The sequence below is a fragment of the Doryrhamphus excisus genome, chromosome 5 (genome assembly GCF_030265055.1).
Source record: "Doryrhamphus excisus isolate RoL2022-K1 chromosome 5, RoL_Dexc_1.0, whole genome shotgun sequence".
Lineage (NCBI taxonomy): Eukaryota > Metazoa > Chordata > Actinopteri > Syngnathiformes > Syngnathidae > Doryrhamphus > Doryrhamphus excisus.
In genome coordinates this window covers 5,929,573-5,945,083 of record NC_080470.1, presented here as the reverse complement: position 1 = coordinate 5,945,083, position 15,511 = coordinate 5,929,573, and the positions used below count along the sequence as shown (strand labels likewise).

At 40.3% G+C, this 15,511-nt stretch overlaps 1 protein-coding gene across 1 annotated transcript in view; it reads left to right on the top strand.

Annotated features, from left to right (window-relative positions):
* The first annotated feature begins 5,582 nt into the window (after positions 1 to 5,582).
* Positions 5,583 to 15,511, top strand: part of LOC131129878 (collagen alpha-1(XXIV) chain-like) — an 80,315-nt gene continuing 70,386 nt past the window's right edge. Inside the window, exons 1-2 of the mRNA XM_058073812.1 lie at positions 5,583 to 6,110; positions 14,850 to 14,920. Of these exons, the coding sequence (XP_057929795.1) occupies positions 6,058 to 6,110; positions 14,850 to 14,920 (124 nt within the window). The 5' untranslated portion in view covers positions 5,583 to 6,057. The remainder of the gene's footprint in view (positions 6,111 to 14,849; positions 14,921 to 15,511) is intronic.

Sequence of the window (15,511 nt, the reverse complement as noted above, 5' to 3'; positions counted from 1 at the left end):
AGAGAACATTAGTGAACCAAAAGTATCGTTCATAGATGTAGCTGTCAATCATTCATTAATTCATTCATTCATTTTCTACCGCTCACGAGGGTCGCGGGGGGTGCTGGAGCCTATCCCAGCTGTCTTCGGGCGAGAGGCGGGGTACACCCTGGACTGGTCGCCAGCCAATCACAGGGCACATATAGACAAACAACCATTCACACTCACATTCATACCTATGGACAATTTGGAGTCACCAATTAGCCTAGCATGTTTTTGGAATGTGAAAGGAAACCGGAGTACCCGGAGAAAACCCACGCATGCACAGGGAGAACATGCAAACTCCACATAGAGATGGCCGAGGGTGGAATTGAACCCTGGTCTCCTGCGTGTTAACCACTCGTCCACCGTGCCACCCCACCTGTCAATCAGTTCACACTAAAAGAACCATGTACAATCTCTTTGCAATTGACTGGTGGTGTAGGCCGGGGGTCACCAACCTGTCGATTATGAGTGACCAGTCGATGTTTGGGACTTTACTGATCAATCAGAAGAATATTAGGAAAAGAAAAGGAATTATTATATCAGTGTCGACGAATAGGCAGGCATTTTGATCACTGAACACGCCCCAAAACCCAGCTGGAGGTACCATTGCACGCCTCATGTATTTTTGCCTCATTGGTGTTCAACTTAAATCCTGCCAGTTCGAGTACTGTGTGTTTCAAACAATTGTAAGCACTGAAAACTTCACAGCAAAGCAATGTTCTTCTCTTGAGTCTTTTCTTGAACTGTGCCAAAAAGTTAACTTAAGAAACAGAGACACATATACAGATCCTTTTATAACATGACTTAGTTAAGTGCGGTTGAAAGATGACTAGTCATAACTCATCTTTACCTGTCTCACATTGCTGACACAGCAGAAATTCAAATAATTTTATGTCAAATCGGTGGGGATCAGTCAATCGTTCCATGTTCCACACTAGACATGAAGTTGGCCCGGATTTCATAATGACTCAGCATCAGGCCTGAAATGGACTTGCTGAAATATCAGCATGTCCAGTTGGAAAACATAACAATTGTGAATCAGTTTCACCTGCTGTTGTTCAAATGGGACAGACAAGACTGCAGTGCAGGTGTGGTTACAGACCATTCCCGTGTCCATTGTGCCGTAGCTCTACAAATTGACCTCCCGCATTCCCAAGAGAAAGAAAATCCATTGGACTGGAATATTTCATGAATCGAGATTTGATGATGTTGATGAAAATATTTGACCATACAGTGAGCCCTTATGTAGATTGTCATCATTCTGTCTGGTTCCATGTACACACTGTAGTCACGGTTGAGGACCGTCAGTCTGCAGAGTGTCATTGAGATTATTTTACATTACATTTATTAGCCATCCCCGTAGATAAATTATGAGGTCTGCACGGAGAGATTTTGTTACAGAGGGCTGTCAGTGTCCACCCATCTGCCCATTACTCATGAGAAAAAAAGAGAGCAGATCTGATTCTGATTAGTGAAAAGCAGTTGTTCCATGTTTTTTTGCACACATCTTGAAAAGCTTTGACTGAATTCATTTTACAATACATTTAGAAGTGTAGAGTGGGTCATATCTGCATTCCGTTTTTTCCTCATGTTAAGAGTGTATTCATCCAAAAGGATCATGTTACCCTAAAAAAATTAAAATAATAACTACTCAGTCCATGACTTCTGCAGAAAACTGACCTTGTAATTAAAAATGTGTTTGTTATATGCTTCCATTATATGACTATAACTAGGGATGAGCAAGTACACCACTATCTAATCTGTATCTGTAGGCGGGACATAAACTGGAAGTGGGCGTGGTTGAATACAAATAGGTGGAGCCTAAATCTGTACATTATTTTAAGTCTGAAATGTACCTAGATTGATCAGAAGTTGCAATATGTACTTTGTATGTGTGTAAGTGATCGGTCAGACTTCATTATTTTAATTATGTTAGTTATCTGTGTGAAATTGGTGATTCATGCAAACATCCAGTGAACGAGGAAATAATCTGTCAGTAGTTTTCCAACTGACTTTATATCACTAGCCAAATTAGATGCAAGCTAATGAAAAAAACACAAAAAAAAACACCGGCAGTGACCGACTTGTCAAATGCACCGCGTACATTACGAAGCATGTTTACCAAGTAACTTTAAATATCATCCAAACTGAAATAGAGCGAAATAAAGAATGTGAGCTGGAGTCGAACCAAGCAAAGAGGAGCCATGCAGGCCACTTTCCTACACAAACACAATACAGACAGTGATAGTGACGCTGGCTGCAGTGGCAGTGAGTCTGTCTGGGAGGGGCGGTTGCTGTGTGTGACTGGCCAATCACAGAATGAGAATTTTCCTTCATCACATTTACGAATAATGATATTTGTTTCATGCTCGTACTCTGCAAAAGTGCATTATCCGTAACGGGAGCATCTGTATCATCCCTAATATGAACCCAAGTATCTGGCGTTTACACCTACAGAAAGTTAAAGTTATGAAGAAGTTCACCTTTGCGCCTTTAAAGTGTGGAAGTGTGGCTTGCTAGCTCGCCAGTGCAGCCAAACAATGAAGGACATATACAAGAATGTATTCAAGCAGATGGATTTGTTGTAAGAAAGCATATTGACATGTTGGAAGCATTATTTTCATTATGTGTGACGCTGAGGTAAGCTTTCACTAAGCTTTTTGATCGTCTCGTTTGCAACTATTTTATGTCGTCATGCATGACACCGTGCACACACACACAATTGGAGCGCTTAATTCCAACAACATACACTGTTATTTGCTTTAATCTCCAAAATATTGCACAAACATACTGAGTCTGCTCACCGGACGTGACGCCAACTGCCTTGTTTTTACAGTTGCCTTTAATGTGTCTTGGTTAAGATTTTTCCTATTTGATTGACAGGTACATATGTCCCAATATTTCTGTCCATGTAACATGTCCAAACTAAAACATCTCATCTTTTAGATTCCTGGAAAATGGTGAAAACATCTGCTTGAATCATTGCTATCCTGAGATACTAACTGATGGCAAAGCCAGAAAGAGAGGGAGCGAGGGAGAGGAAGCATCTCATCCACTTACTTCCTTGCACAATGACCTTCGCTGCACAAAAAGATTCATGTTTGTAAGCAACACGGAATGAATGCTTTTTTCTTAACCGCGTTGTTTAAAGCGGCTGACAGGCTGCTCGGAGCTCTGGGTTTGCATGTCCCTTTGACCCCTTGTACAATTACTCCCTATTAAGGCATTAAAGGTACTTACTGAAACGATTGTTTTACTGAGTATTGCAATAAAAGGCTGCTCTGTCTTCCAGTAGCATCCACAAGTTCATACGAACTTCACGTCTGTTCAGTGTGAACTGCGGGAAGCTATAATCATTTGGAAAAGGGAAGTGGGATGCGTAGGTGGAGGGGGAGTGGGAGTGGGATGGGCAGCTCAGGGAGCCACAGAGCTCTGTTTGTTTTAGACTGATGTGTTCATCTGGATTTGGAACAGTGGAAGTGGGTCAAAGCCTGTTTGATTGAGACATGTTGCGTAAACTTTTTTTTTATATGGAGGTTGACAAGATGAAAGGAAAAACTGAAAGCATTTACCGACTGGGATTTTAGAGCTCTAATCATTCATTTTCTACCTCTTATCCTAACGAGGGTCGTGGGGGTGCTGGAGCCTATCCCAGCTGTCTTCAGGCGAGAGGCATAACTGACTGACGACCAGTCCACGGTGTACCCCGGACTGGTCGCCAGCCAATCACAGGGCACATATAGACAAACAACCATTCACACTCACATTCATACCTATGGACAATTTGGAGTCGCCAATTAACCTAGCATGTTTTTGGAATGTGGGAGGAAACCGGAGTACCCGGAGAAAACCCAAGCATGCACGGGGAGAACATGCAAACTCCACGCAGAGATGGCCGAGGGTGGAATTGAACTCAAGTCTCCTGTTGTGAGGCCTGCGCGCTAACCACTCGGCTGCCGTGAAGCTGATTCTATAACATTCATATTCAATACATTTAACGTCTTTAATGTCATTTCTTTTGATTACGGCAAAAAAATAACTCACAATGGAGAAAAATAAAGTTTCAAAGTCCAGCATTTTGATCAAGAAGGTGAGAAACACTAACAAATTCAAGAAATACCTCATTGCAAAACATGAACGTGGTATCCAAGTGGATTCCCTGCCTCATTTGTTTATCATCATTTGTTTATTTATGACATTTATTAGTCAATAATATACATTCCGAAATGTTTTCTGCATGTAATACTATAATTGTAAAACTACAAAACTGTTTAATGTTAATGTTTTGGGCTTTCTGGAACAGATTAATTGCATTTATTGGACAGATTGATTTGGTTAGAGTACATTTCAGTTAGAGTCAGACCTTCTATGCTAACCAAGGTTTCACTGTAGATTCAAGGAATAATAAGTAATATTGTGCTTTTTTTTTTAACAATACACGTGTGGAGAACCCATTCAAGTCTAAAGACAAAAAGTAAACTGCACATATTTCAACTTGCAAATTTGAGGTGAAGAGAACAGAAGGGCAAAACCTTGCACGATTTTCAGTATGAGTACAGACCGTGAAAGCGGGTTCTAACGATCCTTCACACTTTTTGAGTTTCATGTAGGATGTGTTGGAAAAGCTACCACAGGGATAAATGGCTCGTGGCGGCCAATAATTCACAATAATCGCTTTCAATATCGTCCTTTCTATGATTGTGAAGCAGAATTCACCGATTGTAGGATTGTTCACCCGGAACTTGAGCAGGGTTTCGACCGTTGTGAGACAGGTTTGTTGTACCCTACGGATGATGTGTTGTTGGAATAGTCAATCCATCCATTTGCTATGGTGCTGACTCGTTTGGTCATAAAAGCAATTCCTGTTCAAATGAATCCACCTGTAACAAGCCCAATTTTTGTCATATAAAATTCCAGAAGAAGGGGCTGCACGGTGGACGAGTGGTTAACACACAGGCCTCACAGCTAGAAGACCCGAGTTCAATTCCACCCTCAGCCATCTCTGTGTGGAGTTTGCATGTTCTCCCCTGTGCGTGGGTTTCCTCCCACAATCCAAAAACATGCTAGGTGAATTGGCGACTCCAAATTGTCCATAGGTATGAATGTGAGTGTGAATGGTTGTTTGTCTATATGTGCCCTGTGATTGGCTGGATAGGTTTTACCCCACCTCTCGCCTAAAGACAGCTGGGATAGGCTCCAGCACCCTGCAAACCCCATGAGGATAAGCGGTAGAAAATGAATGAGTTAATAATTCCAAAAGGTTTTTAAACAAATATGCCAAATGCACTTTCATTATTTAGAGAAAGAAGTGTATTAAAAATCAGGTTTGCTGTCTCTCACATTTATTATATCTTCTCAAAGGACAATGTTATGCAAATTAAACTTGGATATAACTTATACTAGCCACTGCATGTGTATATTGAAAAGTACAACCAGAAGGATCTGTTTTATTTGTGGATACATGGATGCCATTTTGATGCACTAATGCGCTTTCTCGTTTGTGCATTTGCAGGCAAGGAGCTCCACATGCCAAAAAAAACTATCTGTGGTGATGTCACAAGGCAGAACGTGGTGAAATCCAACACCAGCAGCTGGTAAGTAGGAGTTGTGTCGTCCCATCAGTGCAAGTCAAGGCACATAGCGCAAACCACCGCCTGGAGGTAAAGCCGCAGCGCGCAACCAGTGCAGAAGAAGCCTCTCAAAGGTGTCTGATGCTCCGTGGAAGCCAGGTGATCACCTCGACAACCCGAACCGCTAAATGAGTGCGTGAAACCGGCGTGCCTCTTCAGTTTGGATCTAGAACCACTCCGTGTCTGTGCGCCCTCCGGAGCGCATTGGTGCAACAGAATCAGAGATCTCTCCTGCGGACTACAAGAACCATGAAGAATCTCTGAGGTGGCAGTAACATTACTCCCCTCGTCCTTCTTTAAGCTTCTCTCGGCTGCTCCCAAAGGGTTCGCCCATGAGCAGGTATCCTTTGGAGTGTGATTCTATTTTCACCCAGATTTCTGCTGCCTGGACAAATGCATACAAATGCATTTAGGAGCTCAACGGACAAGGAGTGGACACGTTTCCGCGGCAGCAACGTAAGTGTGCTTTTGGTTAACGATCATGATGTCACGTTGGGTTTTCACTCAACATATTTGTGTTTGTATGTGGAAAACGCTGATGTGCTGTTTCTTTGAAATGCTGCCAATGAACTTAAACACAGTTTGCTGCACACTTAGCCATTCATTCTTTTAAATTGACTAATAAAAAAGCATTGTGCTTATTAATATAAGTCGTTATCTAAGGTTCTGGATCACTTCTGCCCCATTTTTATGCAAAAGTTAGAACCCCTTGGAAATGATATAGTGTGCTCTCTTGTAAAGGATCAGATGTACCATGGGATGTCCTACATTATGCTTGGAGGAAAAAGTGCTTACTCAGCATGCCGGTGATAGGAGATATTAAAGAAGATTCCAAGTGAAGTAAAAAGTCTTGAACATTCCTCAGGAGTGTGCATTATTGACATAAAGAATTGAAAGTTTAGCCGCCCCCTCACATTTAGGGTGTGGAGGTACAAAAATCCACTCACCTCTTTAAAGTGTTTTACTGGATTTTTTTTTGTATACTATGAATTCTCAACTATAAATATACTCCAGATGTGAGCTAAAAGGGGCTTACAATACAATGGTCCCAGTTACCTATTCAAAGTAAAGTGGACCTGAAATCCTCTAAGCTATTTTTTTTTTTTGTCCTTATGAGTGAAAATGAGACCGAGCGGCCTCCTTTGAATTCACTGAGAGACTTGAGTGTGTATGCATCAGTGGTTAACTGGCTCCTGAGAAGCAGACAATCAGCCACTGTTGTGGGCATTGCTGCTGCTTGGCTGTCACTAGCTTTGGGCGGCGTAGCTACAGAAGCAACCTTGGAGAACCTTTCTTCAGGTCCATGTTCATGCACTGGGTCAGGTATATCATTATTGACTTGTATAGTTGGCTTTGGACAGAAAGGTGGCAGGTTCAAGTCTGCAAGGGGTGGTTGCAGGAGAGAGGTCAGCTCATTGAGCAAGGCACTTGGTCCATTTCCTCATGTCTCCTTAGAGTGTATTACGGGATTCTGTCTATGAAGACAATTTTCCTCTGTTTGTGGTGTTTCATAGTAATTTGCTGAGCGTCACTAAACTGTAAACTGAGTCCGATTCTATCTGTTTATTCCTACAATATCATTCATTAGTGGTGAGTACCGATGCTAGCGGTTTTGAAACTGTGACTTTTTCATATCATGGTGTATACCTAGAAACTGGTCAATGGCCCATGTTATTCCAATGGAATTCCATTCGAATCTCCACTAGTAAGCATTAACGATATTCGTCAGGAAGGGCATCCGGAATATAAAAATCAGTATGCGGATCAATAAGATCCGCTGTGGCGACTCTGTAATCAGGAAAAAGCTGAAAGAAACATCCATAGTCACCTTTACGCTCATATTACCCAATATAGTAGTCTAACTATGCAACAGGAGGTGCTCAAAACACAGTATGAATAGTTCATAGTTCACAGTTCTTAGCCCACACTTTAAACAACAGCTTAAAGGGGACCTATTATAGTCATTTTCGACCCTGTGTATTGAGTTGTGGTCTCCTATAGAGCAGCTACACACAATAACCCGCACAAACTTTTTAGATTTTCCAGAATCTGCACCTATTCCAGATGTATTTCCTTTGATGTGTACTTCCTGCCAAAATTATCTGTTTTAATTTACTCCACCCACGACCTGCCTCCGGGCATGCCCACTCCACTGTGATTGGTCACATGCCCAAAGTGTTCCTAACTATGAGACATATAAGGAAGTCCACACCTCTGTGATGTCACAAAGGGTTAGTTTTACCACGCCTTTTGAAACAGAGCGTTTTGAGCCATCCCAAACTTCTTTCAGGACTCATTATCTGAAACTTTGGCATCATTTAACGGGAGAATACAAAATACTAACTACATTCATAGGTCAGAAAAGTGGAAAAAGTATAATTGGTCCCCTTTAAAACTATATATATACACTCGTCGGTACAGTAACATTACTGACACTGAGTGATCAGGGTAAGTGATTCTACATCTAGCATGTCTTTCAATGCGTCTTCTCAATGCCACTCAATACCACAAATACATACAATTTTCGCAAATATGCTTATTGTGTTTATAAACAATAATCCATATTCAACCTTGAAACAATAATAATATATTAATGAGTATATTTTCAAAAATTGTGACCCTCCACATTTTGAATCTTGATGTGGCGAAGGACGACTGTATGCTGCAATAATACTGTACATTGCCCTCTTTGATATTGCCATGCTCTTTTGCATGCTTTTCTCCCATTCTGAGTCATATCCCACGACCCATTGAGAATACATTGGTGAGTTAACACGCTTGGGTGGTTAAATGCTGTATTGCTGTAATGCTGTACTGTATGCTCGCTCATGGTTAGGAACTAAAAATCAGTTCATTTTTGCCTTTAAATGTAACTGAAATTAGCTTAGCAGGTTTGTAAAATGTTTTCATTTTTTATTTTTATGAAGCTGCTGCAGTGAAGGCAATGCATTACAGCACTGCAGGGAGCATGGTTATCATCATTGCATTTTGAACATTTGGTAGGCATATACGTAAGGGGTAAAAAATATTATTAGTAGGTTGCTATACAGTATCAATATACTATATCAAAGTTTGATGTATCCAAATGTGAAATAAAATGAAATTAAAATTAGGCATGTGAATCACTTACTGAATAAATCAACATCGGTTGCATGCCCCATCCAAGCTGTCCAACCATGGCAACCATACTGAAAGATTACAATGGTATTCTTGAACATATGAAATGATCTGCTCCTATATGAAAGGGACAGTGATAACAGTATAAGCAGTGTAGTGGTCTCATTATTGACACTTCCTCCTGCCACACAGTCTGTCTCTCACACTCTCCAGTGTGCAAGAATGGTCTTTTTTAAAATTACTGTTTAAAAAACAATAGTTTGTACTACCTGTACTCACCTTCTACACACTATTAGTATTTTAGCTATTATATTTAACCCTTCTAACATCTGCAGCTCTACCCTCAAGAGAACCAATAAAGGCCACTGGACGTTTACTCACAGCTCTTTGTCCGCTTGTTGAGTCAATCTTTACTGTAGTCTGTACTGACCTATTGACTCCAGTCACCAATATTCAAGGAGCTTGCCTTGCTATGGGGGAGAGAGAGAGAGTACAAAGTATCATCTATAAACACATATTCCATTAGTGCTTTCACATTGGGAGTAATTAGGATTGACATTTAAGTGTGAAAGTGATGACACAGGAATGACATACAGAACATTCCAAGATCCTAAGCGAATGGCAAAAAACGAAAACCATGGAGGCAAGTGCCAATTTTAAACCAGAGTTTCCCCAACCTTTATTATGCCAAAGCACATATTTTACATTTTTTTTAAATATTGTAGCACAGCACGCCAAATAAAAATGTCACAAAAAGTATATATACCAAAATATGTACCATCTTCCATCTAGAAGAGCATTTAATTACCTGTCACTATAAACCACTGGCATAGATCGATGAGCAAAGCTACATTACTGAAGTAAATGTATCATCATTTTCAGAGTAAGTAAGTGAAATTGGATAATATACACAAATATGCTATGAATCACAGTGAATAACAGCTGTAAACCCTATAACATGCCTCTCGTAGTTCTAAAACACATTTTAAGTTCAGTTTAACACATTAAGAAACAATTACAGACATATGGTATTCCACTATTGCATTTACAAAACATCTTGTTAAAGCATCTTCCTGCTGGAATAATATTGAGTGAATTGACTTGTGAGACCGCAAGCTCTGCTGGAATCAAGCTGACAATATGAATAACATCTCATCTCGGCAACATAATATGACCTCTTGTAGTGGCTTGTAATATTAATGGACCAGCAAAGAAAACCTATTAGCATTTGCACCACTTCTAACAGTAGGAAAGGCAAGGGTAAGTTTATTTATAGATCACAATTTCTACACAAGGTAATTCAAAGTGCTTCACAGAAAAGCACAGCTCAGTTTATTAGTATTTATTACATGTAGTAGGCTGCACAGTGGTTGAGTGGTTAGTATGCAGGCCTCGCGGCTAGGAGACCCGAGTTCAATTCCACCCTCGGCCCTCCCTGTGTGGAGTTTGCATGTTCGCCCCGTGCATGCATGGGTTTTCTCCGGGTACTCCAGTTTCCTCCCACATTCCCACAAAAACATGCTAGGTTAATTGGCGACTCCAAATTGTCCATAGGTATGAATGTGAGTGTGAATGGTTGTTTGTCTATATGTGCACTGTGATTGGCTGGCGACCAGTCCAGGGTGTACCTTGCCTCTCGCCCGAAGACGGCTGGGATAGGCTCCAGCACCCCCGCAAAACCTTGTGAGGAAAAGCGGTAGAAAATAAATTAATTAATGACTGAACAGTGTTGTATCTAATAAGTACAACTGTCACATTTATTGCAAATGTTGATCTGAAACTGAAGTAGAATGTCCATGCATGCAAAAATGTCCATGCAAAATATACCCCGCCTCTCGCCCGAAGACAGCTGGGATAGGCTCCAGCACCAACGTGACCCTGTTGAGGATAAGCAGTAGAAAATGAATGAATGCGGTGAGAGCCTGTGACTATAAAACAAATCATTCTGCAGAGCAGCTGTAAAAATGATGAAAAAGTTAAACACTGATATTTTATAGTATACAGGACATCTACTCTGTTGGTGTACTAATGTGCAATCAAGGAAAATGAACAGAAGGCCGAAAAGCGGCCTAAGGCGTTCATAGATTTATAGATTCCTAGATTAGATTACATGGTCGATGCCTTTTCTGCAAAGGCAAAGTAAAACAGGAGAATTAGCTGTTGGATTTGTTGTTGATACTTCCTAACCCAAACATCTGTTATGTGTACCGCTCTGTTACCCCTGCATGATCTTAAACACTTTGGAGTTGTTTGGATAGATTTACAACTTTGCAGACTTTTTCGCCACTAATGATGTTGTTGGTGCTTTGCCAAGTTTCGACATCTAAACAATATTATATTAATGTCTCTGATCACCTTGCAGACAATAATGACACATATAAGAAATGTGTTGTCTGTTTCTTCTGAGCTAATACTAGTATTCCAATAGTACTCCAAGCACTGTGACTCTCACTCTTCTGCTTAGCTGCTCATTTTCGGGGGAGAAAGCCACGTTACTGTTTCTGTGTAAGGATTCATTGTTGAGGGTTAGTTCTAAGTTGTGATTATTTATAGTCTTGACATGACACCCACTCCCCACATAGTGGTATTTCCCTCAGTCAACAGAGGAGTATTTGGGGAGCTTTGTCTTACTTTCAGCCGCCATCTCCATTAAGTGCAAAGACTGGGAGGCATATAACAGTAGTTGTAATAAAGCCATACTGCTTTCAATACTTTATTGTTTTCAAATGACAATAATTTTTCATATTAATCTCCAACGTTTTCCACGTTTTCTCACGTTTGTGTGTGGATGGGTAAAACTGAGCATTTTGGTTTCGTGTCATATATAATGTGTGACATTATTTCATGTTTTTTAAGCCTTATTTAGTAATAGAAGATGAAGTTATTGTCATCATGCAGTGATAGACTGTGCATAATGTACACAGGCGATTAAAACACATTCATTATGTTTTTTAAGCTCATTGTAAGTGTGTGCCTGCAACACTGCATGTAGTCAGCCATGGCATGTCTGACGTCATAGAATGACAAAACGTTCTCCTCCCATTCCATGTGGAAGTGGTAAGCTTTTGGCTTCTTACTTTGTCCCCCGTTTGAAACCCTTGTTCCTGCAGTGATTCCATAGCATGTGCTATAACAATACGGTGTAAACAACCAATAATAGGAGTGTAAAAGTGACTATAGGGGTGTTATTTTACATCCAGAGGACTCTAATAATGGTAATTCAAATCGATTGACTACGATAAAAAAGGGACGGCTCTATACCGTAATCCCTCACTTATCGTGTTTATTTGGTTCTCGACCGGACCATAATAATTGAATTGATTCCTAACTTATAAATGCAATATTTGTGTAGTTAAAGCATACAAAAACATGTTTACGGACATTAATTTTTTTTAACATTATAGAGCCCTCTAGATGTGGAATAAAACCCCTATAGTCACCTTTACACTCGTATTATTCAATATAGAATAAGCCATTTAAGACATAAATATGACTTGTGCCGACTATAAATGTGTTCCAAATATGTATGGGAAACAAAGTTCTTTAGCGGAAAGATAACTTGCTAGTGTGTATTTTAATGGCCGAGGCTCAGGGAATCCTTAAATAGCTGTAACAGGGACACAGTTGGACCCTCAGACAGAAAAAAACTTGTCTGAATCAGCATCAGATGGTCCCAGTTGATGACCCAAAAGGAAACGCTAGAGTTATATTTAGTTTTTTCTCTCCCCCTATTTCATGTCTGTTTTTAATAACTGCAAACTAGGAGAAATGTACTTTTTTGATTTACCGGTACTGTATTTTTGCATATTGTTTTCCACAGCTGCCTTTTCATTCAGGATGTGTCTGTGTTCCCCGTATACGGAATAACGACGGAGAACCGCAGATGTGTTCATGCAGTCACATTCATTTTCATTCGTACTCCTTATCTTTTTAAAATAAGTTTTATTTTAGAACATCTGCTTTTGGTTCCCTTTTTTTTACTCATGTGTGGGAAAACAAACATGGTTGCCAAACAGGGCCACACAAGCGATGTATCTTCTGTGTTGGCCCAATCTTCTTGAAATGAGACGTTTGTAAGGCAGCATCCATGCTGTTTGCAGCTATCACTCCAATAACAAGCCACTGGAAGCTTAACACACTGTGACTGATGGCACCGTCTCTTGTGAGTCGTATGTGGACACAGTAAGACAAGGTTATTCCCAAGTTGTTGTTTTTTTGGGCTCGGCAGTCGTCATCCCGCAAGTTGCCAGGAGCCAATGCAGGTTGTGTCAGCAGCTTCTACTGTCAAAGTGATTGATTAGGTCTGAATGTTCAGAGTATGCTTTGAAGCACATCACAAATGCCTGGTTAAGCATGTGAACCCCTGTTGAAAGCGACGTTAAAAATGGGCTCTTATTTCATTGGAAATTTCACCCTCACACATACAGTATACCATTTTTGTTCCATATTCCATAAGTGTGGTGGTTTGATTTGTTGTGTGGTTGAAGTCGAAACATATGACTTCACTGACTGTCACCAGTACAAATTTAGAACATAGAACATAAGGGATTTTCAGAAAAAGAACACCACAGATGCATTTTATATTGACATATGATGCATTGATTTCTGGCTTCACAGATCCGCAGAAAATTGTTGGACAAGCTAGTGTGAGTGTGCATGGTGTGTTGAATAAACACATTAAATAGTTGAAAACAGTACTAGCAAACAGCGGTGAATGCTTATCTCCCACATCAGACATAATGAAAGTCAGTCGGCATGAATACACATTTTGGATGTGTCCATCATCATTTACTTATTGCATTTTTTAAATTTCTTATAAACTGTATTGATAGTATGTACATACTTTCCACCAAATGATGGCACTGTTGGCACACTGAATCGACTGCTGAGTGACCTGTCACCATTAATAAATGTGGAAGTCAGACTGTCTCTGATATGACCTTTGTTGAAAGACATGAGGGCCGCACGGGGGTCTAGTGGTGAGCATGTCGGCCCCACAGTGACAGAGAGCATCTCTGTGTGGAGTTTGCATGTGGGTTTTCTAAGGCTTCCTCCCAAGACATCTACATTTGGTTAACTGGAAACTCTAAATTATCCATAGGTGTGGATGTTCATGGTTTCTTGTCTATATGTGCTCTGAGATTGATTGACTGTCGACCAGTTCAAGATATACCACACCTATGCCTGAACTCTGACCCTAGAGTGAAATAGAAAAGGTATACCATGATATGAAAAAGTCACAGTTTCAATGCCGCTAAAATTGTCCCATTCAGAGTGTACCCCGCCTCTCCCCCAAAGACAGCTGGGATAGGTTCCAGCATGTGTCAAGTGTTATCGTTTAATCACTTGTATTGTAAACCAGAACTCAATAAGGGCAAACATGATGTTATTCCACGGGTACGGCTGTGCTCTTCGTAGTCGATTGCATGAAATCTCTTTATGTTAGCAGGAGCTTTTCCATCTGTGCAGTTGTACTAAACCCACCTGTCTGGAAACAATAAACTTGACATTTCACACATGAAAAGAAAGAATCCAGGTTACATTTCATCAATATGTAAATGTTGCGTGTTGACTGTGACTATGTTGACTATGTTGTTGTAATCATTTGTTTCATGATTACGTTTTGTACACGCAATTGTCTGCAATAGATGGAGTAAGTGCACTTATAATACAGAAAAAGACCTCCTTCAGGAATGGAACACTTAAACAGTAGTCAGAATGGAGACTGGCGTCTTTCCAGCTAGTATCATTCAGGGGTTATATGGCGAATGTAGCACAACAAACCTAGGTTTGTGTTCAAGATGCAGCTCAGCAAAACCTGGATTCCCCAAACAGTGTTAAACAGTACCGTCATTACTTTGTGAAGTCCGGTTCTTGGCTTTGTGAGCAGAGTGGTCATTTGATGTCATATTATTCTACTTCAGCTCGGCTGTCTTTTTTCTGAACATAAAATAACCAACAATTCTTGCTCTATGTATGTGTTTGACTTATGATGACAAAAAAAAATCTAGCATGAATGCTAAGCAAACCACAGAAAACTGCACACCAACATGAATGTGTTTTCTTTATTTCCTTTAGGTGGAACTTTCTTCTGCTCCTGTCAGTATGCTCTGCAGTACATTCTGGAGAAGACGACTATCTAACTCAAGGTACATAGCAGAACGAAAGTGCTTTTAAAATTCATACACAATATAAATACGGCAATAATACATGGGGTTGCTGGTTCGGTTCTCCCATAATATGTTGAAGTATCCTTGCTTTAATTTGTACTATGCACCATGATATTGAAACTGTATTTTTATTGTATTTTTGCAAGGGGAAATTTACATTGCACTCTACTGTATATATTGTCACACACAATGCAGAGAATAGAATGAGGGGCCTCAAAACCACCACTGAACTGGAAGGTTTTGCACCTCAATGGTATTAGAAAGCAGACCAGCATCTCTCCAATAACTAGTTGCTATTTATGTAGTCCACAGAAGGACTTGAACTGTGACCCTCCGGGTCTAAAGGCCAGGTCCTTATATAAGAGCTTCTGCTGCCCCAAGAGTTGCTTAGACATGTTGAAGTCTGAACACTTTATTTTACAAATTTATTTTATTTTACAAACTTGTCCACTAGATCCTCTTTTCCAATTCCCTGCTCTTCTTTTTTCTCTATTCGTCCCTCAACGTGTCTGTTCTTGTACTTAATGCCTCAGAATGCATACGGAAGCAACCAAACTAACCTCTCGATCC